The sequence below is a fragment of the Thunnus thynnus genome, chromosome 3, assembly GCF_963924715.1.
Source record: "Thunnus thynnus chromosome 3, fThuThy2.1, whole genome shotgun sequence".
Lineage (NCBI taxonomy): Eukaryota > Metazoa > Chordata > Actinopteri > Scombriformes > Scombridae > Thunnus > Thunnus thynnus.
Window position 1 is genome coordinate 8,120,148 of NC_089519.1, and position 16,551 is coordinate 8,136,698.

Here is a 16,551-nt window from a genome sequence, read left to right on the forward strand (position 1 = left end):
AATTGCAGACTCAGGTTGAGAAAAAAAATCTGTATATAGACTAGATATTGAATCTGATGAAGATAGACGGTGCAGAGGTAATATAAAATCTTACCTGTGACGTCAAAAGTGTTGATGATTTTCAAGTCTCTTGGCCCTTTCCTCTGAACTCACCTGCACATACCTGGTCACACCCTGCCTATCTCTGAAACCACTTGGATAGCCTGCGTGAGGCTGTTTTCAGAATGACCTGCCCTATCTTACTCAGTCACTTTACTTCACTGTTGAGTAAAAGGTCATAACTAAATTTTTAGAATTATTTCACATTTGAAGTCAAAACTGATGGGTCCAAATCTGTATTTATGTACAATATCTCATATCTGGGTTCTGTACTTAAGTAAAGTTTTGAGGTACTTTTACTTTACTTTTTTATACATTTCAAAGGCAAATATTGTAACACTGAACTACATGTGTTTGACAACTGTTACCGTTAACATTGAAAATCAAGGTTTTACATATAAAAATATTATCAGTTTATAAAATACAATGTATCGATATAGATTAAACTACCAATCAGTATATAAAGTAAAAAACAGCATTACTTCTACCAGCTACAACATAACAGACTGCATACACAATAATGAATCAGTGATAATAAATTAAAGTTCTACGTTTGCTGCTAATACAGTCTGTACTTGCATTTACTGCAAGTAATTTTGAACATAGTAATTCTACATGTAGTATTACTATTTGGAGTATTTTTATTTTGAGATACTGCTACTTTCACTTCAGTAAAAGACTTGAATACCACTGCTTTCCCAATGTGTGCTGGGTCAGAACAAGCAGGTAGAGAAAATCTTTTATCTCAAAAGCATCACTGTTTCCATATATCATGCTCAAGTTTCTGTGTAAATGAGGACGATCTTTTTGTGTGAAAGCTGATTTGTTTCTGGAATTGAAACACAGTATGTTGAAATAGCACACAAGAAATGACACCCATGCTCATGTTTCTTTGTAAATGGTGCTGACTGGAAGCCTCAGACGTCTTTGTGGTGTGGTAAGTGGGTGGACTGATGCCTTTCTGCAACATCATTTCATACGTTAGATTTAAATGTCAGTTTCCAAATCATGGGGCATTGCCCAATGTACATCATGTCTATAGCAACCACTACTACAGAAGAACCAAAAGAGACCAGATTGCATAATAAATCATTAGATAGTATTTGAAAAGTAGAAAATAAAATTAAACTGTAAACCTAAACATGTCAATCAACAGTCTGTGTTACTGTCATCTACAGTTGAGGTTTACTCATTTAATTATGGACTTCAACATTTGTCTCTCACTTATGTCCAGTCCAATGAAATTATTTATGGTATTTTTAAACCACTAATACAACACTAGTTTCTGCATCCTGTCATGTGATTTCCTGTGAGATGTCAAATTCAGCTGTGGTTAGTCAGTCTATGCGTGGACAGATCAGGCTTCTGCTCCACCTGTCAGAATGTGAGCAGCACTAACTGGACTCAAGGAACAAAAGCAACTCCAGACCAGCTGCTCAGGGGTCTTCAGTGTAACGCTGCTGTGAGGCCCAAAGCGTTATATTTTTATGCAGATAGCGGAAGTAAAAGCTCGGGTGGAGATGTTTGTTGGCATGCGTTTGTTTCATGTGAACATTTTTTATTGAAGAGGAAGTTCAGGGAGAAAAAATGGAAGAGCGCAACCCCGTCAGCTTCTCGAGACTCTTATCAGGTAACAGAAAAACAGAAAAATAATAGAAATGTGTCTCTGTATTTGTCATATATTCATGTGTGTGAGAGAGAGACGACTACTTGCTTGCTCAACATTGTCTCTATACAGTATGTGTGAATGTGTGTTTGCAAATAGGCTGGTTTATTACTGACATGCCACACCATTATTGCACTCAGTCACATCCAGAACTACAGTACATGTAAACCATCTGGCATACTGTGGGGAGAGACCAGCTGATACTCTTGATAACATGCAGCCTCCACACAGAAAAAAGGCCCGAAGCAAGAATCAAACATACTAGTTTAATACTGCAAAGCAACTATGATAAACACCGAGCCAACATGTCAACCCTGCTCAGGTCCAATTCATACAAATATCTTACAGAGGGTTCAATTTTAGTATTTCATCAGTCGAGGATCTTTTTGACATATTTGTTGCTGTTGTTAAAAAAGAACACACTTGCATGATCTATGAATTCAAATACTTTCAGATGTACGCAACTAACATTGGCTTACAACACACCACTTACATTACAAACAGGCAAGAGAAAAAAAAAGAGGAAGGAAGGCAAACATGTTGTATCCAAACATAATATAATTAACTAGTCAGATCAAACAAACAGCTAATGCTCAAATGATTTGTCAATTAATCGATCATAAGAAAATTAATCAGCAACTGTGTCGATAATTAAACCATTTACAGAAACGCCAAACATCTGCTTGTTCCAGCTCTTCAAATGTGAGGATGTGCTGCCATTCTCTGTTTTATATTGTTGTAAACTGAATATTTTGGGGTTTGGGACAAAAAAAGACATTTGAAAACTTGACCTTGGGCTCCAGAAAACTGTGATGGAGATTATTCACTATTTTCTGACATTTTATAGACACAACAATTTATCAATTAATCAAGAAAATAATTAACTTATTAATCTGTAATGATTAATGCCTACATACTGTACAGCCTTTAACAAAAGCTGAGATAAGTAAACACATACTGTAATCAGCGTTCATTTGTCATTCTCACCCCAGATGAGAGCACTATTTCCACCCTGTCCGCGGACTCCTGTGAGTACTATCAGACAGAAATATTTGACCAGCTGCCCAGCGTTCAGGCCACCCGGGCTGAGCAGAACAGGCCGGAGGAGCAGCTCGGCCATGGCCACCTGACCAGAGGACCCAGAGACAAGGCGTCCATGCAGCCGCTCAGGAGCCTGGCCATGTGTATTCAGGGGAAGAGAGATGCCAGGTGTGCAAACTTATTACACATTCCTCAAACCTGCTTATTCTCATTCTACATATTATTCTGATATTCTCCAGGAAGACGTCCATGCTGCCACCTCTTCTAGCACAATATGTAGCATCATAGATCTGAATAAAAATTAGATTTTATTAAGTTACCCACATAGTACAATATTCTATTTTCTTAACCTTTTTCTCTTACACTAGTTGTCCAAACATTTTTGGCTTGTAAACCCTTGAAATGAAAATGAGGATTTGTCCACATATGAACATTCATTACAGGTTGAGTGTCTGTTGGAGTGTCTATGAATGTCCAGTTTAGCTATGAAGTGATGTTTCCTCAGATTTTTGTATTTCAGCACTTTTTAAGGGCCTAAAAATACACAGTCATTCAGTAATTCACATACAAACAGAAAATATAAATATGGAAATTTAAGAAAAAACACATGATATATATTAAAACTGCTTTTCAGGCAGAGGAGGAAGATGCAAACCAGCAATATTGGTTTTTGGGAGTCCTGGAGGCGCAGCCAGAGTATCTACAGGAAGAGGGCGTGGGAACAGCTGGGAGGAGCTTTAGCAAGCCTGTTGCCATGGCAACACACTCTCCGTACCATTCAGGGTAAGACACCTGCAGTACATGATATGGATTTTGCACCTACTGGTAGTAAGTGTGCTTTAGACAAACTTTATTTCATGAAGCATAATTGAAATCACTCACTGTTCTGTTGCAGGCAGGTTTGGCATAGGCGTGAAGGCCTACTTTGTTTTCCTCAGATATCTGATTTTCTTGAACATACTCTACTGTGCTCTCATATGGGGTTTCATTCTGGGGCCTACAACGTTTTATAGCAGGAGCAACTGTGGTGAGTCCGCTATCTGTAATAACAGGTTTCAGTAATTAGAAATACACAGATACACAGTTTTGTTGTTCTCTGTGATTTTACAGAACTTTTGAAGTTTGGAGAAAATTGCACTGTATTGGATTTCGTTCTGGGAACGGTAAAGTTTTTTGCTTGTGTGTGTGTGTGTGTGTAGTATATCTTTTTATTTATTTATATATGTTTTGCTTCGTGTAATTTATTCTCCTTTCCTCCCTCCAGGGCTGCCTGAATCGTTCTGCAGTGTTTGTTGCGTTCTATAGGCATGGTTGCCTTGATTTTAAATGCTTGAATACACCTCTACTGTACCTCGCTGGAATCCTCACCATCCTCTTCCTTAGTGCCATCATGGTGGTCCGCAGGTCAGTGGTCCGTGACAACACAGCAAAAAAAAAAAAAAAAAAGTTTCAATAACCATTTTTCTGTACATCTTAAAGAAAGTGTCCATCCACCTGTAAACCTTTCCAATAGAACGATAGTTGGCTACAAGCACACGTGGATGCTGGGGAAGCGTTACAGTATGAATGTGACCTATAAGATCTTCTGTGGCTGGGACTTCACCATCCAGTGTCCTACTGCAGCGACTCTCGAACGCAGCTTCATCAGAAACGACCTCAAGGTGAATAGACGCACATACCGTGCCACCATGCATGATGCCAATCTTCTCCACACAAACCAAAGACTAGCAACTAAGTGTTTAACAGGCCCGCCTAAATTCTCCAAAACTGTAGGTGTTCAGTTGGGTTGAATGGTTTCATAACCATCAAACCATTCAGTGAACCCTCACTGTATGGAAACATCAGCATTGGTTGTTTCTCAACTCATTTATTCAGGGCTTGTCTGTTAAAGGACAGGTTCACAATTTTCCATGTCTGTTTCAAAACAACAGTCAGGTGCCAATATGAACATTGAAAGGTTTTGCTCGCTGTAATCATTCCTCCTTTTCATACTGACCATTAGAAGATTTGCTCCAAATGTTCTTACGATGTAAGTGATGGGGACAAAATCTCATTTTGAGCAAGAATGTATTTAAAAGTTTATCTGAGGTTAATATGAGGCTTCAGCTTTTTGAGTTAGCCAAATAAAGTGGATATTTTCCACAGATTCCTCTTTGTGCCTCAGTGGACATTGTTTTCCTGTTCAGTTGCAGTGGAAAGATCGTAACAAAAAGAGGGAATTTGGCACTAAAAAGAATTTAACTTTGAAAGATATTAACTTGATTTGACTAATTTGGATGGCTGAAGCTTCATATTAGCTTCAAATAACCATCGCTTTCATTGAAAGTACATTATGAAGGGATCTTCTCATGGTTTTCGTTTGTATGTAATTATGTTCATGTGAACACCTGATATTGTTTTAGGATAAACTTGAAAAATTGTGAACCTATCCTTTAATTCTCAGACTCCAAATCTGGAGAACAGTAAGCACCTTTGTGTATCAGGAACAAAGTAACATTTAATTTGTTGTAAAAACAGTTTCCTACTTGTTATTTTCATTTACAATAGCTGATAAAGATGGTATTCACCAGCTACTGCAGATGGTTGGTTTCCCACCCTGCTTCCAAGTGTGCACAAAACAGATGCATGCACACACACACACTCACATCCATGCCCATACATACAGTGTGTCCACCTGTGTAATGAAAAAAAAGCCACAAGAGGCAGATGAGGATATTTGGATGGAAGACATTTTAACAATAAGGATAAATTCATACACTGTTTCTCGGAGCTCTTGCCATGTCCTTCTGCGTTTTAGTATCTGTGATGCCCTTTATGACAAGGACTAGCTAAAGTCTTCCTGTATGTTTCTCTGCGTCTCCTCAGCTGTTCCTGGAGGAGCAGCGTTTCTCCATGCGTGAGGCTCGGAGGACGTTCAGACAGTGGGCACATCTCTATCTGCTCAGGTTCATCCTCAACCTGCTTGTTCTATTTCTGCTGATTGGAGCCTTCTACCTCATCTTCTTTGCCACGGTCAAGTCACAGTCTCAGCAGCACATGGTAAGGCTTTTGTGCTGAATATCCTGGATAATTTGAGCTCTTGGTGTATAACTTTTAATTTCTGACATCCCTGACTGTGCTCCCTTGGTGGATCCCTCCCAGTCACCGTTGGTCAGTCTGCTCCTCCAATACCTCCCTCCATTCACCATCACTTTCGTCAACCTATTCCTCCCTCACATCTTCCGTAAGATCTCATCTTTTGAAGATTACTCTTTCACCACGCAGGTCAATATCACCCTCATGAGGTAAGGTACACAGGAAGATAAGAACAGGGAAACCTACATATACACACACACACCTGCATGGATTCACTCTGTCTTTTCTTCAGGAGCATCTTCTTGAAGCTGGCCTCCCTGGGGATCTTCTTAGTTTTTGTCATCAAAAAACCATGTGAAGTGAGTTGAGAGACATTCATGTTTCAAGGTCCAACACACTGAGCTTTAATGAGACTTCAGGCACAAAGTAATGCTGTCTGTCTCTGAGTCAGACTTTCAGGACTGATATGTGGATCCCTGATATAAGTTTTCAAGTGTTTTTAACCTCTCCTCATTTCTTTGGTTCCTACAGTGCAGAGAGAACGAGATTGGTAGAGAGATGTACAAGCTTTGCATCTTTAACTTCCTCACCACTTTCTGCAACGCCTTCCTCTTGAACTACCCCAGGAAGTGGGTTTGCAACAGTTCTTTCTTTTTTAGTCATCGTTAGTGGTGTGAAAGAAAAGATCAATGTTTCATGTCTTCCTTGAGAAGATTCTACAGCAGTTTGGCTAATCTAGGAACAGTTTCAAGCTCAATTGTGCTACAAGTCGTACTCAGGATGAATTAACTTATCTTTTCTCTGTCTGACAGGGTGCTACAGGAGAAGTACCCCTCGTCCTTACTGGCCCGGCTGTCAGGGAAACAGCACTTTCTGATCCCTTTCAATGTGCTGGATCTGGTGTATATTCAAACAGTGTCCTGGGTGGGAGTCTACTACTGCCCTCTGCTGCCTCTGATAGGAATTGTCATACTGATAATGACGTTCTACATCAAGAAGGTTGGCTGAAACACATCAGAGTTATGGAGCAACTAGGATATATTATTATTATTATTCCTCTGTGTCTCTTGATGAAAGTTGTTGTTTTAAAATGATACAACATATAACCTCACATACACAACAGTAAATGATGGTTACAACAAATGGAATAGAGATCAATAAATCAAGATTCTGACATTCTTTTATTATTTGTTTAGTCAAATAATGAGTTTTGTGCAGCTGCGAATCAACAACAACAATCAACATTTTCTCAAAGGAATGATTTTGGAAAAGTTGGGGAAATACACTTATTGTTTCTTTTCAACCGAGAGTTGGATGGGAAGATTGTTACCTGTGTAATTTTTGTCTGTCTCCAAGTAACAAAATCTGCCCACCAGTACCTCTAAAGCTCACTGATTAACATGTTAGATCTTGTTCAATCCAAACAAAAAGTGTAAAAATTTGTAAATTTGTGGTTTTACAGGGGTTATGTGCCAAACTATTTCCTGGTTGGGTGCAGTGACTTCCTGGAGTCCAGTTGTCAGCAAGCGGTTGCCACAAAGTCACTGTGCCTGGACAAGAAATAATCTGGCACATAATGTTGTTTCCTTTGTAAGAAAACAAGATTATAAAGTGTTAATTGGTGAGTTTTGGAGATGCTGACTGGTAGATTTGGTTACTTTTGGACAGAGACAGGTTAGCAGTTTCCTCCTGTTTGAAGTCTTTATGCTAAGCTAAGCCAATTGTCTCCTGACTCAAGCTTCATATAACGCAGAGATATAAGAGTGGTATTCATCTTCTTATCTAACTCCCGGAGAGAAAGCAATTAAGAAAGTTTCCCCAAAATGGTGAACTATTCCTTTAAGTAAAACAGCGTCTCTATTTCTCTTTTCATATTTCTCCACGTCTGTTCTGAAATGGTTTGTAAGATGTACAGTTTTTAATAGTGTGTCCATGTCTCTCTCTAACACTGTCTTCAGTTCACGGTGCTGCGGTGCTGTGTGGCAGAACAGAGGATGATTCGAGCCTCCAACTCCTCGGTTTTATTCCACTTCATGCTGCTGCTCGGCCTCCTCATGGCTGCAACCACTCTGAGCATAGAAATGTACTTTTTTTTAATTGTGATTTTGTACTTTGACAGTTATTGTTACAGACAACATATTATCTGTCACATAAGCTGTCTACATGTAACAGTGTTTGTTTTCAGTGTACCCTATTTGTGCCTATAGTCGTTTAATTGTTAGTATAAAAACCTAATTGCTGTTTTAGCACTATAAGGGAACATCACATTTCTATTTTACTTTTCTCCACGCCTCATTTCTCCACTTTGTTCCTCCAGTTTCCTTTCCGGGAGCTTTTCATCGTCCTCTTGTAGTCCATTTGGAGAAGGAAAAACTGTGTTTAATGCGACTGAAAAGTGTGTGAAAAGTCTCCCTAGCCTGGCACAGTCTACTCTCCACTACCTGGCATCTGAGGCCTTCGCCATACCGCTCCTACTAGCTGAGATGTAAGTATGCAATTGTTTTTGCAATGTGATTTTTTTTTTTCTAGTTTGAAAGGAAAACAAGTATACCCATCCCTAAGACTGTTTCAGTCTACAGCACTTTTTGATGAGAGGACTAAAACCTTACTGTACACAATCACAAACACATTAACAGTACTGATAATGAATGAATACAAGCTGTTTTAAAATAAACATAATGTTCTGTCATCTGATCTGCCAGTGCAGTCTTTGAATGTGACATGAAACACGTTCTGTTTCCTCAGTATAATCTTAACCTCATATGTGTCACGGAGACGAGCCAATCAGAAGGCCATCGAGAGACTGAAAGATATGCTGGTTATGGTAAGTCACATGTCACCAGACATCTCACATACCTACACATTCGTCACAGAAACAAGGAGAGGAAATATGCAAGTTACACCCAACTGGTTTGGTTGTTGCAAGTGAATTATTTATGCTGGGGTCTATTAGTGTTTTATACTTTTTTTTTATCTGTGTGTCTCATAATGTGTGTATGTGTTAACTTCACAGAGCAGTTCAGATAAGCGTTTCCTGGTGAAACAGCACACCACAATGCTCAGACGTCATAAGAACCCCCGCCAAGTCCGTTCTGCAGGCTTCAAGGAGGATGTCCCCCTCAGCCACTATAACGACCCCACTCCACACAGTTAAACTCTGTAAAGTCCCCAAGCTGTCAGGCCTGTCTTGCACTTAAAAATAAAGTCTTGCTGAAACATTTCATTGTCTTGAAAGTCAAGAACTCATACTTTTCCAGTTACATTATATACAAATCTGCACACTTTTTTGAGATGTTTTTCTACTTTTGGTCATTTTGACATCCTTTTTATGTGCTTAAAATGCTTGACAATTTAGTTTTTTAATGTCTTATCATTTCATTTTACAGTGTTGTCTTATATTTGTAGACTGTGAGATCTCAGTTTTTTCATTGTAAATGAAATATAAATGAATGTATGTGTATAAATATATTTATATTATACTCAGTATTTCTAGTTGTGCTCCAAAATGTCACTTTAACTGTATCCAATTAACTGTGAATGTTTTTCAAATATAATGCTGATACAACTTGTGGTTTGTGTATTTTTAAGCTTTATTGGAGTGAAAACGAAGCCAAACATGCAGCCTAATATGTTATCTACTTGCAACACATGTGTAACACCCCTAGTCTTTACACACACACATACATGCACACACACACACACACACACACATACACACACACACACACACACACACACACACACACACATACACACACACACTCGAGCCAGAGAAACCATGTCAGAGATAATTGCAGACCACTGTTTGTTATGAAGAAACTACAGGCGCTGAATTTATTGCCAATTTTGGGTGAGTTAGTCGAAAATTTATTTAAAATAGCTGCATAAATGAATCGTTTAATGGACTGATATTCTTATTAGATCCTGTTGTTGATTTTATTTTTCAGCTCTGGCAAATGTGTTCGTCAAGATAAGTAAGTTTGTCAAAGTGGTGCTTAAGATGCGGAGCTCTTTTGTGTGTTTTCTGGTTCAGAACTTTTTGGATAGTTGCTGCATTATAGTGTGTGCTATTAGTTCAGGAGCTTGGTTTTCTTTTATCTCTTAACATTCTATATATGTGCAAAAAGAAATAAGATAATTTGGTGACTGTATGTCTCTAAACTCTCTTTAAAACCTGAACCAACATTTTTTCCAAAAGGTACTGTATTCATGTTCATGTAAGTAAATTTCTTTCTTAAGGTGGATCAGTCTCTCTTCGCCCAGTGCTTACTGGTCCTGACAAGGCCTACCTCGGCTCGGGGGTGGTTTTCCGGTGTATTGCGCCTGACTCCTCTCTGCCAGTCACCTATGAGCTGATGAAGGATGGTGGGCTGCGGATAGCCACAGGCACCGATCTCCAAGGGGACCAACCTGCAGCATTCTTCCAAAAGGTCACTATGACATCAGAGGGGTCATACCACTGCGAGGCAAAGACAGGGGAAGGCACAGGAATTAGCAACAAGATCAGGCTAAGTGTAGTCAGTGAGTACCAGACACACAGAGAAAGTATTTATCTTGTTAGAGCTTTTAAGTCCTGGTTATTTTACTTGAGACAATCACCTCAAACTTGACCTCTTCCTCTCCTCCCCAACCGTCTATCATTCCCTCACTTCTAGTTCCAGCATCAATGACCAGAGTGAACTCTGAGCCCTTCCCCCCAGTCGCATTTGAGGGCTCACGCATTGTTCTGAGCTGTGATGTCACAAAGGGCTCCCACCTTTCCTACACGTGGTTTTTCAACAGGAAGGAAATAACGCCTTCAACCTCTTCTTTACTGCACGCCACTGGGAACAAGCTAGTGATGGAGAAGGTGACTCCAGGGCATGCTGGGTACTATTACTGCATGGCTTGGTCCAGCGTGCAGAACTTCAGGAGGTTTTCCAGCAGCACAGAGGTCAAGGTGGAGGTCAAAGGTATAAATCCATAAAAAATGCAAATGCAGCACAGTAGATTGAAGATTTGCAGGAAGGTGGAATTGAGAAAATTGACTGGAATAAAACTTGGTCATTACCATATAAATTCTGTATATCCAATTGGGCTAGAGAAATACATTTAAAAACCCTACATAAAATATACCCAACAAATGTTTTTGTTTTGCTGATGTCAATATTAACAGCACTTTTAGTAGAAAAGAATATGAATTCCTCACTCAACTCAACTTTTTCAATTGACCAAATTTTGGGCAGATTTTAGTTGTCCAACGTAAAACATAGTTTTAAAGTTGTAGGAGCTATTTATCAGTTTGGTTGTTGTTTTACTAATGGTAATTAGCATTATTTGATGATTCTCAATATTTAGTTTATTTAGATTTGATTTCAATAGTATTTTCTTTTGCTAATTATTTGTTTAGTTTAATTATTTGCTTGTTTAGCGTATTTAGTTTTAGTTAACTAGTATTTAGTTTTGTTTTTATTTTGTTTTGTGAATTGGGTAACACTGGGCATGTGAGGTTATAAGTACGTTATATAGGACCAGCATGCACCTGGGGTGGGCCTATGGGTTTTTACTAGAGCAAGAGAGGCAGCAGGAGCCATGATCTCTTTATTCTTTTGTTTGTTTGCTTGTTTTTGAGGAATAAACCTTCAGAAATACAAAAACTTTGCATGGACAGTGGACTTCTTTTGCCTGCATACGTCACATGCCCACGCTGCATCAATGGCATCAGTTTGATTTTAGTTTGATTTTGATTCTTGATGAAAGGCCACTACAATTTTTTTTTTTCTCAAAACCAAAAGAGTCTATGCATAATTATGAAGTTGGAAGCAATTGTCTAAAACTGTCTTTGATTTATGCTGCATCATTCAGAGTTGCCTTCAGTCAAAGTAGCCTAGCCCAAAACAGTAAAAACAGCCACATACCAAAAGTACACAATCTACTTTTGGCCACACACTCCTGATTTGTACACCCACCTGACATTTTGATTAGATTTGTACAAAGTTTCACCACTGGCTGATATGTATTGTATCATCACTCTCCCCATCTTCTCTCCTCTTCATTCTGCCATCAGTCCATGTTTCAACACCAAGGATCTCCTTCTCCATCTCCAAAGTGGGAGACAGTTACCATGGGAATGTAACTTGCTGGTCATCAAGAGGGACTCCTCCAGTAAACTTCTCTCTGTCAGTAGACAACAAGGAAGTGGGAGCTGTCATAGCGGCTGAATCCCTTGCTGCCTGGTTCCCTGTTGCCATGGTACCCGGTCTGGACATGGGCATGGCCCGATGTCGGGTGAAAACTGAGGTGCAGGAGTTGTTAAGTGAGCCTGTGACTCTGGAAGTGGGTATGAGCTACACAGACGTGAAGTAAACATGTGTTACTTTGATTCCCTGCCTTTAATTTCCCCCTCTTTATTAATATTTCTCTCATTGCCCTCCTCTCTTTTTATCAGTCCCAGTCGGGGGTGATGTAAAAGTTGAAGTTGAACATCTTTACAGAGCTGACTCAAAACTGGTTGGTGTCAGGCTGAGCTGCCAAATCAGCAGAGGAACTTTTCCTTATATCTCCTGGCTCTTGAACGACTCTGTTCTTCCTCCTGTGACCCATGTGGACTCCCATATTCAGCCCATCTTGCCTCACTATGCCCTTGTTGACCATAGACGAACCCTCATTCTGGCCAAGCTTGGCCCAGAGGAGTCTGGGTATTACCGCTGCAGGGCCAGGGACAGCTATGATGACTATGGTGCCTGGGTGGAGAGTACAGCCGTCCTGGTTCGACTAACAGGTTGAAAAGATCAAGACTAGGTGTTGAATACAATTAACATTAAATGATTAGTTTTATATTTTAGAAAATATACATAGTCACTTTCTTGCTGAGAGTTAGACAAGAAGATTGATACAACACATGTCTGTGTAGCTAACAGTTCTGCAAGCAGCTGCTTAGCCTACCTTAACATAAAGATTGCAAATAGGGCTAAACAGCTAGCCTGCCTCTATACGGATTAAACAAACATGAGATAAGATATAACATGTTAATTGGTGAGCTTTAGATGTGCTGGTTGGCAGATTTTGTTGCCTTTTGGCAAAGACAAGCTAGCTGTTTCCCCTTGTTTTTAGTCTTTATGCTAAGCTAACTTCTCAACTGCTAAACTAGATTTCTTCTTAATCCAGACTCATCTTAACATTTGACATGTGCCTTTTTAAAATAAATTTCCTCTTTGTGTGAGGTCTCTGCACTCTTCACCACATCATACTTTTTACTCTTGATCAGACAGGATCCTTAACTCCATGCCACGAGCAACATCTTCCACTGAAACACCACCAAGTAAAAAGCACATATCGTATATTTAAATGACTTACGTGCTGCCATTAAAGTATATAATGTTTCACCGGCCTTGTCTCTTCCACAGATGTTTTCATAACTGCCATAGAGGTCATCGCCATAGTGTTCTGCTGCTTCCTTCTTCTCACTTTGACTGTGGCCGTAGCCTGTGTGTACAAGAAGTTTGGCCATGAGCAAGGTGTGTGTGCCCGTCTACGTGTGAGGAAAAAATCAACTGACTTGAGACTTCTACCTGACTTAAATATGTCTCTTCCTCTTTTCCCTTCTCATTTCCTTCTCAGCTCGTGCCCACACTGTTACAACAAAGTAAGCTTTACCTCAGTTGACTTTCTAATGCTTATTGTTGTTAAGCAAGCGTAAGTGTATTATTGTACTGTAAGTCAAATCAACTAGTTCAACAATGTTTGTACCTTCTAGTCCCAGTCTGGATACATTTCCTATGTCTTCACCCACATCCCAGTCAGGAGACAGGCAAGCCGATACTTCCTCTGTCCAACTTTGCTCTTCTTCAACGTGATGAACTACAAGAAGTGGTGCAGCAGTTACGTTCTGCAACATGTGTTCTTGACCAAATGCTTACTAAGTTTTTAGCTGTTTGGTAAATTATGTCCTTGAGATTGTGAATGCCTCCCTACTCTCTGGAATCTTCCCCACAGGTCTTAAACATATTATTATAACACCATTGTTGAAAAAGAGTTATCTTGATCCATGTGTTTTTGAGAACTACCGACCAATCCCAAACCTTCCATTCCTGGGAAAAATTCTTGAAAAGGTTGTATACCAACAATTACATATGTATCAGTCATCTAACAATTTGTTTGAAGTCTGGTTTTAGAGTTAACCACAGTAAAGACACTGCCCTGGTCAGAGTTGTTAACAATCTTCAGACAACCATAAAGTTTCTATTCTTGTACTTCTTGATCGCAATGCAACCTTCATCACAGTCGACCATATAATTCTTCTTCAGTGCCTAGAACACTGTTTAGGCCTTAGAGGCACAGTTCTTAATTGGCTTTCTTCCCATTTTAATGGAGGATCTTTTTCTGTTTCTATTGGTAACTTTGAATCACTTAAAGTCTGCGTTCCATATGGAGTCCCTCAAGGGTCAGTTCTTGGCCCACTGCTGTTTAATTTGTATATGCTCCCACTTGGGTCCATCATTCGGCAATACAATATTTCATATCACTCCTATGCTGATGATACAGTTATACATAACTGTTTCTGCCTTACCTTACTCCAATGAATGGCCTCATCCAATGCATTGCAAATATCAAATATTGGATGGCCACACATTTTTTACTGATAAATGAGGACAAAACAGAGATTCTTTTAGTAGGTCCCAAGGCTTTGAGGCACCAGATTCATTCTTTGTTAACTTCCCTGTTGGTAAAACCTTGTGAGCATGTCAAAAACTTTGAGGAGTTATTTTGGATACTAATCTTAACTTCCAGAAGCACATATCTAATATCTCCAAGACTGCCTTTTATCATCCCAGAAATACATGTAAAGTTAGATGTTTCTTGTCACAGTCAGACTCTGAAAAGCTGTTTCATGCTTTTATTTCTAATAGACTAGATTACTGTAATGCATTTTTTGCCGGAACGACAAAGCAGCTGTTAAATAAACTCCAGCTTATTCAGAATGCTGCAGCCAGAGTATTAACTAAAATCAAAAGGTTTGAACACATCACTCCTTTAACTTCTCTTCACAGGCTCCCAGTAAAACTAAGAAATGATTTAAAAATACTTCTCATTGTTTTTAAATCTATGAACAGCTTAGCTCCTTTCTACATTGTTGACATGCTCACTGAGTACACATCGGATTAAGGAATCTTAAATCATCAAGCAAAGGTCTCGTCACTATACCAAGAATAAATTCTAAATTAAATATGGTGCCTTCAGTCATTATGGTCCTACTCTCTGGAATTCTCTACCACATGAACTAATCTGCCACAACAGCGTCTTCTTTTAAAAGCAGACTATAAACATATCTTTTTTCGCAAGCTTTTAGTTAGGTTTAAAGTATGTAGTTAACGGCTAAAACTTTTATTTTTGAATCAGTATTATTAATATTATTCCCTTTTAAATAATAATAATAATAATACCTTCTTATGTTATTCCCTTTTTATTGTAATACCTTCTTATTTTATATGTTTTTATATATGTAATACCTTCTTATGTTACATTCTTATACCTCCTATGTTCTTATCTGATATGTTTTTTTCCATGTATGATTGCATTTGCCTATGTTTTTTGCTTTTTATCTTGAAGCACATTGAGTCTACACCTGTCGCATGAGCTATATAAATAAACTTGACTTGACTCTGCACACAGTGATGTCCACAATCAGGTAGAGCTATACAAGCCTACAAAACAGACAACATTGCATATATACACAATGATTTTACATCAGCGAAATATGACATAAAGTGGTAACACTTTATGACCCATTCTTACTGACATTTATATTTTAAAGTAGACTAGTGAATAAATTGTAAATTTGTAGGAAGGCTCAAGGAAAGATCTATGTCATTTGGTAGCACTGGTGAGTATTGGTACATTTCCTAATAAAACTAGTAATTATTTTCTAGCGTAACTTGGAGAGTTTTCAGGTCAACCGAATATGCAAAAATGTGAAGTTTCTCCACAGTCAAGCATACAAATCACTGTAAATGGAGAATTAAGTTTCCAATCAAACAGTAAATTAAAATTTTGTGAATATTATTTTGGCTTTTAATGGAGCCAATTCCAGATGAAATCAACAACTGCTTATAAACTGAACACAAGTAACTAAATAAACCAAAAAACAAATAAACTTGCCTCTCTTTTCTCTTTAAACAGTATGGAATTACATAGTTCCATCATTTAAAACTTTCTAGGAAATTATTTGGAAATTGCAGACATGTCAAATAAAGTGTTACCTACTGTCCTCCAGAAACTTTATATCTCCAAACCTTTCAGGAAATGATAAAAACTGCCAATTTCTGTTCAAAAGAAATTGTTTGTTGCTGTTTTGAATAATGTTGGAAGCCATCTGAATCAGCTATAGACAGGACAACATCATAACTTCTTTCTCTTTTTCTGCTTTCGACCTCAGAGATCACAGGATGACACAGGAGGAACTCATACCTCTCTCCAAATTGATCACCTCTTCATGCATATTGTCATTATTTAAATTCATATCTGTACTTATTTTCTGTTGTTCTGCAATTATTACTACCAAATTGCTTATAAAAACATTCAGTTCAAAAAATGAGAGATTATATTTTCCAGCCAAACTACAGGACAAGAGCAAATCTATTGTATACTGTTATGTATTTTTGCAAATAAATGGAAATTTCAAATGATATTTT

General features: G+C 38.5%; 2 protein-coding genes and 1 long non-coding RNA gene across 9 annotated transcripts; 2 read left to right on the forward strand and 1 right to left on the reverse strand.

Annotated features, from left to right (window-relative positions):
* Nucleotides 1-1,417: 1,417 nt before the first annotated feature.
* tmc8 (transmembrane channel-like 8) lies at nt 1,418-9,450 on the forward strand. Its single transcript, XM_067583870.1, has 16 exons — nt 1,418-1,729; nt 2,758-2,974; nt 3,441-3,589; nt 3,702-3,833; nt 3,917-3,969; nt 4,071-4,210; nt 4,320-4,467; nt 5,672-5,845; nt 5,948-6,090; nt 6,174-6,240; nt 6,413-6,510; nt 6,694-6,880; nt 7,840-7,964; nt 8,199-8,366; nt 8,627-8,705; nt 8,895-9,450. The coding sequence occupies exons 1-16, from the start codon at nt 1,687-1,689 to the stop codon at nt 9,033-9,035; spliced, it is 2,064 nt and encodes a 687-aa protein (XP_067439971.1). The 5' UTR covers nt 1,418-1,686; the 3' UTR covers nt 9,036-9,450.
* A 108-nt stretch (nt 9,451-9,558) lies between these two features.
* LOC137177547 (Fc receptor-like protein 5) lies at nt 9,559-16,545 on the forward strand. 7 transcript variants are annotated; one of them, XR_010926206.1, is made up of 12 exons: nt 9,561-9,731; nt 9,829-9,855; nt 10,121-10,402; nt 10,537-10,833; nt 11,928-12,200; nt 12,309-12,641; nt 13,128-13,181; nt 13,267-13,377; nt 13,481-13,505; nt 13,617-15,548; nt 15,705-15,743; nt 16,296-16,545. XR_010926206.1 is itself a non-coding variant. In XM_067583871.1 (10 exons), the coding sequence occupies exons 1-10, from the start codon at nt 9,566-9,568 to the stop codon at nt 13,714-13,716; spliced, it is 1,668 nt and encodes a 555-aa protein (XP_067439972.1). In that variant the 5' UTR covers nt 9,561-9,565; the 3' UTR covers nt 13,717-16,545. The 7 variants fall into 7 exon arrangements, 2 of the variants coding, with proteins under 2 accessions (XP_067439972.1, XP_067439973.1); XR_010926194.1 differs by having other exon boundaries at nt 13,617-15,743; XR_010926188.1 differs by having other exon boundaries at nt 15,705-16,545.
* Nucleotides 10,221-11,947, reverse strand: LOC137177658 (uncharacterized). Its single transcript, XR_010926289.1, has 2 exons — nt 11,830-11,947; nt 10,221-10,340 (listed from the first exon to the last, which is right to left on the reverse strand). It is a non-coding gene; the product is annotated as an uncharacterized lncRNA (long non-coding RNA).
* Nucleotides 16,546-16,551: the final 6 nt, after the last annotated feature.